Here is a 15434-nt window from a genome sequence, read left to right on the forward strand (position 1 = left end):
CGACAATCACCGCAATTGACGTGTTATGCAGTCATCACTTCATTCAATACTAATGTCTGTATGTCTGTAATGGTGGCCACAGATGACGACTACAGAGACATCTATAGACAGAATATAACAATACAAACACATTGACTACACGTGTGTTCACAACATTATCACTCGTTTATCACCATTTGATCCACAATATGACCAAAGGATTTCAAAGTAAGTCTAAATTTTTATCAATAAAAAGATACCAATTATTTATACGATACGACAGAGAAGACCAGTAAACGTATGTCTTGTAAAAGACGATACAATATTGAGAAGAAAGTGAGACAACACAACAAAAAACTTAAGAAAGAACTCAAGAAGAAGAATCATCACTCAAACAAACGCAAAGATCCTGGAGTTCCCAATTCTTTACCATTTAAAGAAGCAGTCATTCGAGAGGCACAACAAGATAAACAAAGAGATGAAGAAAGAAGACAATTGGTTAGGAATCAACGTAAAGATGGTCAACAACAGAAACGGGAGGAACAGCTCATGAAAAAGAGAGGATTAACTGATTTGATTAGTGATGCAGAACTAAGAGGCAAACAATTTGAGTCAAAAACAAATGAAATAATTAAAGACAATATCGAAGCTAATTATGAGAAGAGTTCTAATTTGAAGACTTATTATAAGGAGTTTCATAAAGTGATTGAAGCTTCAGATGTTATTATTGAAGTACTTGATGCTCGCGATCCGATCGGTAGTCGTTGTCCACAAGTTGAGGAACAGGTGATCAAGAATGGGGCCAATAAACGACTTATATTGTTATTAAACAAAGTGGATCTCATTCCAAGAGCTAACTTACAGAAATGGTTACAATATTTGCGGAATGAGTTGCCGACAGTAGCTTTCAAGGCTTGCACTCAAAAACAAAACTCAAACCTTAGTAGAAGTAATGTTAATGTTTTGGTCAGTTCTGATGAGTTGTTATCTTCGAGTAAGTGTTTGGGTGCAGACATACTCATGAAGTTATTGAGTAATTATTGTCGAAATAAAGACATCAAAATAACTATAACTGTTGGTATCGTTGGGTTTCCCAATGTTGGCAAATCCAGTGTTATTAATAGTCTTAAACGTTGTCACTCTTGCAATGTTGGCCCGACTCCAGGTGTGACTAAATCTATGCAATTGGTTTCTTTGGATAAACACATAAAACTTCTGGATAGTCCGGGAATCATATTTGCCAACAATTCACAAACAAATGAAATATCATCGCTAATGGCTTTAAGAAATGCAATTAATGTGGACTCAATGTCAGATCCCATATCACCAATAGAGACACTATTGAAAAGAGTCAATCATCAAGAATTGATTTTATTTTATCGTTTACCCGCTTTTCAAGATGTTAACCAATTCTTGACACTCTTAGCTAAACGTTTTGGTAAACTAAAAAAAGGAGGTCTTCTCGATATTGAAGGCGCCGCCAGAAAAGTACTCAACGACTGGAATATCGGGAAAATAAAATATTATACGATTCCTCCGGAAACCAATTCACTCTCCTTTCATATAAGCGCTCAAATAGTGTCTCAAATGAGTCAAGAATTTAATATAAATGAACACATTTTTGATGAAGAAATGAATGAAATAAATAAAATAATTCCACAAAATGTGAACCAAACTCAAGCACTTGTTGTCGAATCGTTTGGTTTTACTTCATCTCAAATAGAATCGAATGATAATGAAGATAATGTTGACGTTATGGATCAAACTGAAAGTGTGGATCAATCTGTTTCCAGTTTGAGACAAACAAAGATTGTTATTCCTAAAGAGAAAAAGTCTGAAGACGTGCAGATGCAAGACATGGATCTAATGAAAGGAATGCAATTAAATAAACAAAAGAAAGTTATGTTTAAAAAAATTAAGAAAAATAGGAAACGAAAACAAAAGGCCGAGAAAAAGCTTTCAAAGAATTTGGAGTCAAATCTATCGTTAGATTTTGAAACTAATTTATAAAATAATATTTTATTCTTTATTAGATTTATAACTAAATACTTGTTATTTGAAATGTATTTTCTGACAATTTATTAAAGAATTTTTGATTATTAATTAAATGCAAAGAAAATTAACTGTAATTAAAAACATTAAGAAATACAATATTAAATTAATTTGATTCGAAAATCAACACAAAGTCAACATAAGTTCACATTTACCGTTAGGTCAGAAAAATTTGGTAAAACATTATTTAATTTTAAAATATATAATTATACTCATAATTATTAAGTCAGATATAGAGAGAAATTGAAAAATATACTGTATTTACAATTTTTAACGATTTATGTCATTTATAGCTGTTTGTCACTTTGATTAAAATATTATCTCTCAAACTGTATTTAAAATATTTATTACATTCAATTCCAGATGGTATATACAATCAGACATATATTGTTGAGTATATGTTTCGAATATCAACAGTCAAACTGGATGTCCTCCAAGAATATGCACACAAATCCTGTAAAACAGTCAAATATTTTCTTTAACTTCTTGGATATCTATTGTAATGATTACTGATTTTTGATTGAATTTATTGTTTTCTCTACAGTGGAACAAACCATACAATTAAACAAATTTTCTATTTAATGCATAATTTTATATTTTAATTAAATAATTTTTTTGTATTTTTAATAATTATTTTTTATTGACTATTGAGTAAGCATTGAATATTATGCAGTTATTTAATAAATTTGTTTACTAAATATTTATTTTAAAATAATTGAAAAAATTGTTTATATATATTTAATTGCATTATATTAAATATTGTAATTAATATTTAATATAATCATAATAGACTATTATTGAATTGCGGAATTTAAAATTTTTGACATTTTAATTTAATTTACAAATGATCTAGACAATTTCCACGAAAATTCTTAAACAGGTATCTAATCATTTTTAATCAAGTTCATTTTGGTGTTAATATAATTATAATAACCTATCTTTTCTAATACTTGAGACATTTCCCTGAGCCCACATACTGGTGCCTACAATACAGTACATTAAAACTTTTGATATTATAAAATTAGACTATAATTCATAGTAAGAGAAAATTATTTTATTCCCGATTATATTCGTTTTATTAAAAACCTCTCACATCTATTGGTCACAGATTTTATATACACTATATTTATGTACCGTATAATAGATTTTTTTTTAAAAATCTCAATTTACTTAAATTATGAAAATGCTAATAATATACAATAATATCAATACACTATTAGTCATAAGTTATGAACATATGCGGGTCAACATAAAAGTTTTATTCTTTACTAATAGTATTAGTAATTACTTAAAACAATTTATTTTCGATATAAAAATATTTTTTTAGTAAAGGTTTTAACAAACTGAATCATTTAGTATATAATATATTATAAAATAAGTTAACTATAATTTTATATTTAACATTCTTGTAATTGTCATAATTGTAATTTAAGTCTATATAACATTGAGATTATTTATAATTTATCATAAATTATTGATGCATATAATTATTATCTAATATTATAAATTTTCACATTTTTAAATCTATTATATAGTAATATATTTTTTAACTAAAAATTTGAAACGCTTTCATTTAATGGCAATTCAATTATTATACTTTATTTGTTAGTGCCTTCGGGAGTGTTAGCAAATTGATTGCACTCTATTTGATGCTAACATTTCAATACAGCCTTTAGTATTGATTTATAGTAAAGTACAACAAAATACAGTCAAATATATAAATATTGCTTTCTTTTGACGAATAACTCCATAATTTTATTTATATTACTCTTACCTCAAGTACTGTACGGACTCTTCTCTATTGTAATTATTTTTAATTTACATACATTTAAATCTATAAATACATGTTTTTCGTATAAATCAACTGTAAATATAATATCTATAGTATATATTTGCCACATATGAGTGATGTAAAAGATTTTTATATATTTGAAATAATATTACATTTAATAAACATAAGATTTTAATGTACTGTATGTGCTGTTATATATTTTTAATGATTTATTTTATAATTATTCTAGTTTTCCTACAGCATACAATTTACACAATGGTAAATAAAACGATAATGGTAGATGAAATATAAAATATTGCAACATTAATTACAGTATAAATTATAGTTGATAAATGTGTTTTGTATAATATGGTTAATATTGTATTATATTATAAATTGATATTAAAAATGGCATATATATGAAGATATGATAGTCCTCGACAACTGAATTCATATGGTGCTAGTGTCACGTGTCAACTAACCACCAAATGAACCCGGTCACAGTGGACTATGCACTATGACCTATGCCCGGTCAATTATCAAACCTAATAATATTTATGTTTTAGCACTCAATCTGATATTTTGTATATACGGGTATATAAGTGATATATAAGGATATAAGTGATATTTAAGTATATATATATATATATAATATTAAATAAAATATTATTATTTTTTAAAACCCATGACATTTGTAATGTTTAGTATTATAAAGAATAACTATGAGTGTTGTCAGTATGTCATACATTGTGATAACAAATTGTCATTCAATTGATGTGGTTTTCAAGCTTACTATACTATATATCATATAAATGCATGAATTGCTGCTTAAGAGTGTGTCTCCACAGCAACGATCCAATGATAGAGTACTTCAACAATTGATTGCTTCAAATATCACCACTAATTGCATGAGACTCTCATTGTTAGGTCAACCCATCACTTGCACAACACATATAATAACTCATTTGTTGTGATTGTTGTGACCCATAATTGTCAGCTTTATTTCAAATACAGTATATAATATATTCTTCACTTTTACACTCATTAGTCAAATGCTATGATTTATGACAAGTATTGTAATCAACAAATGCTTATACAATAATAATAATATAAATTTCATACAACTACTGGTATCTACACTATCATCTAAATCTTAAATAATAAAATAATACTAATACTAAGTTTTACTAAATAATTAGTTTTTACTTTTAAAAAAATATATACTCATTATAAAAATCTTATTATAGAAATATACAGTAAAAAGATATTTAATTCTTATTATATTTTATAATCAATAACTAAAAGGTCACGTATTATAAAATAGAATAATAAAAATCTTAATAATATTTTATTAATTTTTTTTATATTAAATTCAAGTAACTATTATTTTATATTAAATTGAAAATAAGATACAATTGAAATTATTTTCATTTGATTTTCCATCAATTGACAAAAAGTTGTTGTGTTTCAGGAAATTATGTTACAAATCGTTTTTATTATTTACACAAAATGTTATATTTTATTCAAAAATAATTTCCGTGTTATCCGTAAAATTATTAATGTTTAAAAATAATTATATTTGACATTATTATTATTTCATGAATATTATGAAAAATAAATGTTAATTAATAAAAATACATTTTTAAAAAATATATAATATAATATATTAGTTTTATGATACATTAAATGGTAAATTATCATATAATACAATCTTACTGTACAGTATATCAATAAATACTATTAGATTTTATTTACATTATAATGAATATATTAGTATATACATTATAAACAGTATTTTAATTATGTTGTTGGTTAAATAAAATTAAAAAAATAATATACATACATATGTCAAATAATTATATATAAACAAATAATCATACCTTCTATTAATAATATATCAAAAATATTGTTATTTACTATTTCAGAGAAATTATGAATAAAATTTAAAAAGTTCAAAGTAATTAAAATAAAATAATAGATTATATTTTTATTGTAAATTTTTTAGAATTAAAAAACCTTTGAATACTTTAATAATACAAAAAAAAGTTATTTTAAATAATTTACTATAAAATTTTATTATAAAATTAATTATTGTAATCCTTGAATGACACTTTCTTGCAAACACTGTATTAAAAATATAACTTTATTTATATGTAAATATTTGTGTTATATTAATATCACTATTAAATTGTAAAATAGGTTAATAATAATTGTAGAAAGTATGTAAAAATATATTAGTAATAAAAATTAGTTAAATTGGTTCAAAAAACATGTTAATGATAATAAAAATATAGTATGTTTTATAATTATAATTTTATTCAGTAAAAATTGTTAAATTATAGTTTTTATTTATATGAAGCGTTAACTTTTTAAAAAATATCTTTAGAATAGTACCAATGAGTTAAAATTATATTTAAAATATTGAAAAATAGATGAAAAGTAAATATTTGGCTTTTTTAAAATAAAATTTGTGTTATTTTTTAAAATTATATAATATAATATAAATCATGTAAACTATGTATAAATAAAATGTCGCTTAGTAATAATTTATGAAAAACATTAAATTAATTTTATATTAAGTCTCAATAACAAATAACTAGATAAATGTAATATTTTAGTTTAATTTTTTTTAATTACTTTTTAATACTCAAAATATTGTTAAATTTATAAAAAAAATTAATTAATCATCACTGGGGCAAAAACACTATAATTCAACTGGGGCATATATTAAATTTTGATTCAATTAATTCAAAAATATAGTTATCTTGAAAAATTCAGATATTTTAACATTAATATACTAATTGTAGATTAAAAGTTACTATTAAGTATACTATATAATGTTAAAATATCTGAATTTAGTCAAATATGACTATAACTATGAATCAATTTTGTCAAAGTTTAATATATGCCCAAAGATTATATAGATTTTTTGTGTCTGCGATTATAAAATTTATAATATAAATTATTATTAGGATTCGGGAAACTATTTATACTATTTATTTGTACATAAAAGTTGTTTTATTTAAAAAATGTGATTTTATGTGGAAATGTGTTTATTTTTAAATTATGTATTTATATGTGAAATAATACCTGAATTAATCAAAAGTATTCCCTATTTTATGCTTCGGAAAGTTATCTATTAATTCTGAAACACATATTTTAAGGATCTATAGTATAGTATATCTTGAGTTTCATTGTTAAATAGTATCATTAAATTCATTTTTAAATATTTCAATGAAATTTTATGTAAAAATAAGTTATTTTTATTATTTATTGTAGAAATACAAAATATATTTTCATGTCTAAGGGGTTAGGGAGGGAAAATATAATATTTAACATATTTTCCGGGAAAATTGGAGGGATTTTATTAGGGAACTTCTCACCCTTGGAAAGTCGCCTGAACTCTATTATAAAATATTGAAGTGTTTTTAAGAGTTTAACACAAAATTTTTAAATATAAGCGACAGACCGTAAAAATGACTTTATTTTAAGATTAATAATTTATAATATCATATAACTTATAAAATAAATTATATATTTTCACGAACTCCTGAAAGGAGTACTTATCTGCATTCCATAAGTCTGTCTGTCCGATGCATTCTATAGATCAGTAGTTCGAATCCAAGCTCTGCTTCACTAATTTTTTTATTTCTTTCTTAAGTTAAGGAGTTCGTATGGAAATGCTTTCTAGCATTCTCAACTGGTTTATTATAAAATTTTATATATTCTAAAAACACTATTCTAATATAAACAATTAATTGTATAAATTTAGATAAATAAACATAAAAATAATATAATAATATTTACAACTTATTGCTTTATATTTAAATAATTTACCAAAATATATAAATAATATCGAAGTTAGTTATAAAACATTTTTACATTTCATATATTCTAATAAAATAATAATTAATATTTAGACTCTTTAATAAATATTGTATTTAATTATTTGAAATATTTTAGATTTTTTTTTTGATTAAATTTTCATTCAGTAAATTACAATATTACTATTTGTACAAACAGTTATACAGTTAAATATTAATATTGAATAATATGTTTTTAATGGTAATATTTTAATATTTTTAAAAAAATAAAATTATTTCAATTATATTATTTTTATTAGTAAGTCAAACAACAAATTATAGAAACTAAAATCATTTTTTAATGATTTGTTTTCATTAATATTTAATTTTAAAAGAAAATTGCATACATAAATAAAATGCAAATATCATCAATAGATATTTAAATATATATTAAGTATATATATATACATAGTATTTATTAATATTAATATTATTATGAATTATCGCAAAAGATGTCATTATATCACTGTTGTTATGCATTGAAATATCATTATATAATATTATTATGATTAGTATTAAAATAATAATAAAAAATATTATAATTAAACGGTTATTACAATATATTCTATAATTTTATTTTCTAATAAAACAAGAAAACAGTTGTTTTTTCTACAAATTAGTGCATTATTTTGATTTTACGCCATATTTTCACAATTTTTAATACGACTTATAAAATCAATAAAAGTTACAATATATGAATAGTTAAAAATATATCAAAATTTAAAAGCATAAAAACGGTTATGACTTACTTCTATACAAATACACTAATCTAAAGAACAAATAATACAGTTATATAAAAAAAGTGTTGATTTTTACAAACTTGAATTCAATGACTATACTTGTTGTCAGTAAAATATGTATAACAAGTATAAATACTACTAAATTATTATCTTTAGTCATAAATAAAAATATTGATAAATTTAAAAACAATATAATAAAAATAAATTAAAATTAAATGTTTTTCTACAAAATATAATTACTGTATATAAAATCATAAATATAACAATAATTATTGTAAAATTTTCATAATCATATGACCTTAATTTAATTTAACAAAAAAGTATAAATAACCATAATTTATAATCTGAGAGCAAATTATTAACTATTTAATAATAAAATAAAAACAACGATTTTTAGTATTTAATAATGTAAATAAAAATAACAATAAAATCTATTAAATCAAATATTATTTATTAAATGACAAATAGTTCAAAACATAATACACTTTTAAATAATTCTCAATTTATCTATAAAATAGATTGCATTATAAAATCCGAAATTTTATGTTGAAAATAATGTATAAATATATTTTTAAGAGATTAATTCAAATAAAATTAATTACTAATTAATATAATATTAGATATTTGAAATGTTAAAAATTAAATTAATTCTGATTTTAAATTCAATTTAATTATTTAGTTAGTTATAAATATAATTAGTTATATTTAAAAAATTACATTATTTAATTTGAGTTTGACAAATGTTTACACTTATTTATATTTATTTGATTATAAAACTTTATAAAATTAAACCAATATATGCAGTAAAAAAATTAATTAAAAATTAATAAATATAAAAAAATAAAACAAAAGTAAACATAAATTAAATATTGAAACTAAATATTTATTACAATCAACAAGTTAAATAAAAGTTTACTTTTTAAGTATCCAAACATTATGATGTAAATGAAAATTAAATAAAAATTTAATTGGATTAAATGTATACTTTTATTTAATTTGAATATATATTTATTAAATCTATAAAAATAAATATTAATCAAATTTATAAAAAAAATACTTAACTTTTAATTGAATGATAAGAATTGTTTTATACAGTATTTTGTGATTAAATATTATATAAAAATATAGATATAATGAATATGTATTACAAATGGTTTATAGAGTCTGTCATCACTGAATCCAATCATACAAAACACTAAACGTTTAACATTTGAAAGAATATTCAGCAATAGGTTCGCGACTGCTCTTCACTAATGTTACGATATGTCAACCAATCAACTCATACTTACAATACGTTCAGATTTTTGTCAATTTTAATGCATTTATTTTATATAATATTTATACATCATATGTGTAATAATACTGTAGACTTCATCATTATTTTCATCAATTTTCAACATTAGTTATTACTTAATACTAAATATCAAATATAATATTTAAATTTATTAGTTGTTTGTTTCATTTACTACCAAATTCAATAAAATGTATAAAAATATGTGACTCAAAGATATACCGTATAATAATAAAAATTACTAAATAATTATCATAATAAAGATTAAATATTACAATATAAATATAATAAACATACTATTTATTAACCATTGATATCATATACAATAGTGACCATTATTTCATTAAAGCACTGTTAGGTAAAAATTGGAAATGTTATGATATATGACTTATATATTTAAAATAGAAATACATATGAAATTTGTGTGCAATTTATAATATATCAAAATTCAATTGACATGTTTCAGCCTTTTTCAAAATTGTCAGTTTATGCTAAAATAGTGTCCCAATAAAAAAACATTTTTTAAATATCAAAATAAAAGATTTTAAATTATTTTTTCATGTAATTAAAATTAGTTTTTATTATAATATATTTTTATTTTTATATAGATTATTTTGATATATTCACTTAAATAAAGTTGCTAATATTAATACTTAAAAATATTTCTAAAAAATTTATATTCTATTAAGTATTGTAATTATTTTTAAATATAATTAATCTAGTTAAATGATGTAAATAAAAAATAATTTTATTTCAAGTTTGATAAATTAATTGTGTAAAAATATATACAATTTTTTAAGTAAATAAAAAATAATAATAGTTAACATTTAACTAATTTATGAGTAAAATTTTAAAAAATTAAGAAATGTTGAAAATGTATCAAAGATAAAATTATTTTTTAAATATTATAAACTATTAATATTATAAATATTAAAATTGTCCTTGTCACAAATTAAATATGTTTTATATTTTCTGAGATCCCGGTTTCTAGTAATCCCGGTTTCTAGTAATCCCGGTTCCCATCTCTTGCCATTAAAACTGTAATCATTTTTATTGATTTAAATTCATAATTTTAGATTATTTAATAATAAATGATATTAGATTGAAAATTAACACTTTAACTCTTTTTTAATTTTTAATTGCTAAATGATTTTATTTAAAAAATCAAGAATCCACCGAAGACGGCGAAAACGTGTTTATCAACACCAACACGTTGTACGGCGTCCACGTCACCACAAAAGCCGCCAAAATCGCTGACAACGTTTTGGCCGCCTTTCGCTCGCTCTTCGGCTGCAAAGCAGGCAAACGCGAACAGCTCTGAGGCCGCTCTTCGTCATCCGATCCCAACATGGTTACCGTCGCGTTTCCATCAGACGCGGCGTCCAAATGAATGACAATCGTGTAGATGGAGTCGGAAGGGGGCGGAACCGTCTTTCGGCCGAAACAGGAGGCCAGGATACAGTATATTAAAAATGTTGTTTTAATTATACAGATTTAAAACAGACTCGTAATTAATCAAAAAATATATCAATTTAGAAAATATTTACATTTTATGTCAATAGCATTTCACGTTAAAATATTAACAAAATTTTTATATTAAAATTGATATCTAATAATATTTAAAATAATACAATATATAATTTTGTACCAAAATCGATGATAACTTTTTTCTAATAATCAAATATTTTTATATATTTTGTTGACATTTAATAAATTAATTTTATGTTCAGATTTTTGCTAATTTTTCAAAATTTTTTATTTTTATCTAAATATTCGTATTATTTATTAATTTAATTTATAATTGTCTTATCAATTGGATTGTGTGTTCAATGATATTCAGTGAAACACTTGTGTTCATTAAGTCAATAGATATTACTGTCATAAGTGTTGTCTAAAGTAATTTATACTTAAATGTCAATCAATTTTATTACAATTGATTAATTAGTGTTAATAAATTAGATTAAATTTTTAAAAAATTTAAATTAAAACCCTATTTATTATTGAAATTAATATTGTATTTGTCTTTTTATAATTTATAACTAATTAACTACTCTTCTTATAAATGATTCAAATGAATAAATTTATGTTTTATCACTTTATATGAATTCTATGTATTGAAGCATTTAATGCTGGGGTAGCTGGGGTAGGCTGGGGTAGGCTGGGGTAGGCTGGGGTAGGCTGGGGTAGGCTGGGGTAGGCTGGGGTAGGCTGGGGTAGGCTGGGGTGGGCTGGGGTAGGCTGGGGTAGGCTGGGGTAGGCTGGGGTAGGCTGGGGTATGGGGTGGGCTGGGGTGGGCTGGGGTGGGCTTAATAGTTACTTATTACTATTAATAATAACTCTTTTGTAATAATTATGTATTAGTGATGTTGAAGCTATATTTTAACAAAATTTAAATAAATATGAAATAGTTTAATTAATAAAAGTATATACGTTTCGGGTTCGATCAAATTCCCTCCTCGTTTTATTTCCCAAAAGTTCCTTATATTCCCTGCTCCCCGGGAATTACTGGGGAATTTATTTCCTAGTGCTACCACATATTGAACTCTTAACAACAAATTTTATTGATGTTTGAAAAAAATATAATAAAATGTATTTCGAGAGGTATGGCATTGCCTTAACTGCGGAGACATATGGGAAGCTTGCGGTCAGATATTATCTTGAGAACCACTGGTCAGATCTTGCGGTCAAACATATAAAAGTTAGGAACAATGGTTCACTTGAAAATAATAGGTCCACCAGTGGACCCACAAAAAAATTAAAACCATTTTTAATTTAAAAAAAAACTGGCGGTCAGTGATTAGAAACTACTGCTTGAAAATATTTTCAAGAGAACTATTGTTCCTCTTTTAAATTTCTACAACTTTTATATGTTTGACCGCAAGATCTGACCAGTGGTTCTCCAGATAATCTTTGACCACAAGCTTCTCATATCTCACCGCAGTTAAGGCAGTGCCGACCGGTATTGATAAATATTTCAATATTTTTTTTTGCAAAACATTTAAGTTTTAAACTATTTATTGTAAAAGAATAAAATATATTTTCCCTTTCTAACGATGTAGGGAGGGAAAATAAAATATTTTCAGCAAAAAATAGGAAGTATTTTATTAGGGAACTTCCCTCCCTGTGATTGTTTCTCAAACTCTAAATACTTTATATACTGTAGACTACAGTCTGTAGTATACTATATATAGTAATCATTAAAACTTAATCATTATAATACTAAAAACTACTTAAATTTTATTATATTTAGATTCAATATAAATATTTTTCAAATTTGATTTGTTATTAAATTTTAAAAATCTGTTATTAAATAATAGAAAAAATAATTATCGAAATTGAGTTATTTAATTGAAATAATTTGTAAAAATATTGTTATATGAAAATTGAGTAAATTTTTATCACTAGTTATATGTTAAACATAATATATGTATTATATGTTGGAAATTGTATTAATAGTTTGTATTGTACTGTAGTTTCTCTTTAATAAATAGTATTTGAAAACAATTTGTGGTCATTGATAGTGATGTGAAATGTCTTCAACATATAGTTTTGATATAACTTTTGTGAAACGTCTTGTAGTGATCAGTAAAGTGATGATCAATGAGACGACAGTTGTAGTGATGACCTATTTGTTGGTGATATGTATGATATATGAGACGATCTCATATAACGTCGGTATGATTACCGGCGCTTATTATAAAGCACTGGCAGATAAAGATTGGAACCAATTCTGGTCACAAACTCTTAAAGCTTTGGTATTAATTATATCAATAGCTTTGGTTAAGAGTTGTAAAGACTATATAGTGTCGACTGTTTATATTGAATGGCGAAAGAGTTTAACCACAAAATTAAATGTCTTGTATTTTAAAGACTTATCTTATTATAGATTGAATGTCATCGATAGATATAAAGACAATTTAGATCAAAGGATCACTCAAGATGTCGATGCATTTTGTCGATCTCTGTCTTCAATTATATCGGATCTACTGGTCTGGCCATTCATTATTCCTTTTTATACTTACCATTCATATGTAATAATTGGATACATCGGACCTCTCGGTTGTTTCATATTCTTCATTGTCACCACAGTATTAAACAAGTCATTGATATCAATGGTTTCAAACAAAGTTTATTTACAGCAACAATCAGAAGGAAACTATCGGTTCCAACACATTCACGTCAGAAACAATTGTGAGAGTATTGCACTTCAAAGTGGACATACATTTGAAAACTTTAAAACTCAACAACTCTTTAATCAATTGGTTTCAGTTCAAGAAAGTCTTATTGTAAGAGAATTATTCCTCAAGAGTTGGGTTTATTTATCAGATTATTTGGGAAGCATTATATCATTTATAATATTGTCGTTTCCCTTATTTTCGGGTAAATATGATAATTATTTGGCCGCAGACTTAAGTCAACTAATTAGTCAAAACGCTTTCGTCACTATTTATTTGATTAATTGTTATTCAAGACTTATAGATACAGCAACTCAGTTGACAACAATCGGTGGAACTGCTCATAGAATTGGAGAAGTTCTTGAAATATTGAATTCAAATGAAGATAACAGACAATCATCCAGTGATTTAAATACATGTATTAATTTGTTAGGATTGTGTGAATCTAATAATTATTGTAATGTTGTCAATGTGTCCATCAAAGTGCCTAAAAGTGATGAAACGCTTATCAATAAATTAAATATTAGTATCAATAATGAGACAAAACTATTAATATCTGGTCCGAGTGGTACTGCAAAGACATCTATTCTTAGAGTATTAAAGGGTATTTGGAAAGAGACTAACGGTTCCATTGAGAGACACATTGATTTCGATGATCCAAAAATGGTATTATTTTTGCCACAAAAGCCAATTCTTATGCCTATAACTTCTCTATTAGAGGTTTGTGAGAGTATTTAATAATAATAATACATTACATTATCGGTAATATTGTTTGCATTTTTATAGCAATTGTCATATCCATTAAAACCAGATACAGATAAATATATGACAAACAAATACTTTAGGGATCAAATCATACATTTGATGACATTTTTAGATTTGCATCAGTTATTGCAAAGAATTGGTGATCACTTTGAGAAGCAAATGGACTGGAATTGGATCGACTGTTTGTCTCCCGGAGAACAACAGAGAATCAGTTTTGTTCGTCTTTTTCTTCATAGACCACTGATGGCAGTGTTAGATGAGTCCACTTCTGCCATTTCAGTGCAAATGGAGCGCAAAATTTATGAAGAGTGCAATCGACTTAACATTGCTATCATTAGTTGTGGCCACAGAACTAGTCTTGAAGAGTATCACTCGTGTGTCTTAAGAGTACAAAAATGTGATAATCCTATTAATTCGACACTCAATGAATATTCTTTACAAAGATTGAGATAATTTTATTATATTATATGTAATCATTTGAAAGTACACTACAGTACATAACAATCTACTATTTAGTGTTTCTTATATTACGGTAATATCAACAGTATATTGAAATTCTGTATATTTAACTATAATTCACGGATACATTATTCAAGATATTTTGAAAATTAATTTATAATAAAATGTTGATATAATTCAGTAAATTTAACAAATTAAAAGCCCTATAGAATAGTTTAAATGACAAATTATTTTTGTTAGAAAAATAGAGTATAACTGACTTATATTTCAATTGTTCAATAAATCCAATTTTAATATAATTATTAAATTGATAATTTTATATTTAAAATAAACAAAAAT

General features: G+C 23.9%; 2 protein-coding genes across 2 annotated transcripts; both read left to right on the forward strand.

Annotated features, from left to right (window-relative positions):
• Positions 1–146: 146 nt before the first annotated feature.
• On the forward strand, positions 147–2026 carry LOC128965943 (guanine nucleotide-binding protein-like 3 homolog). Its single transcript, XM_054312727.1, has 2 exons — positions 147–207; positions 263–2026. Exons 1-2 carry the CDS (start codon positions 189–191, stop codon positions 1987–1989), a joined length of 1746 nt encoding a protein of 581 aa, XP_054168702.1. The 5' UTR covers positions 147–188; the 3' UTR covers positions 1990–2026.
• An 11126-nt stretch (positions 2027–13152) lies between these two features.
• LOC128965903 (lysosomal cobalamin transporter ABCD4-like) lies at positions 13153–15393 on the forward strand. The gene is made up of 2 exons (XM_054312681.1): positions 13153–14591; positions 14658–15393. The coding sequence occupies exons 1-2, from the start codon at positions 13227–13229 to the stop codon at positions 15087–15089; spliced, it is 1797 nt and encodes a 598-aa protein (XP_054168656.1). The 5' UTR covers positions 13153–13226; the 3' UTR covers positions 15090–15393.
• The last annotated feature ends 41 nt before the right edge of the window (positions 15394–15434 follow it).

Source organism: Oppia nitens, unplaced genomic scaffold, assembly GCF_028296485.1.
Source record: "Oppia nitens isolate AA-2021 unplaced genomic scaffold, nextdenovo-longstitch-racon4-pilon3 scaffold18_pilon_pilon_pilon, whole genome shotgun sequence".
NCBI lineage: Eukaryota > Metazoa > Arthropoda > Arachnida > Sarcoptiformes > Oppiidae > Oppia > Oppia nitens.

Bases quoted from the DNA above. Each gene is read 5' to 3' on its own strand.
- LOC128965903 (XM_054312681.1), top strand. From the start codon at position 13,227: ATGTCTTCAACATATAGTTTTGATATAACTTTTGTGAAACGTCTTGTA. The intron at 14,592-14,657 runs GTTTGTGAGAGT...GCATTTTTATAG, and splicing joins CTATAACTTCTCTATTAGAG to CAATTGTCATATCCATTAAA.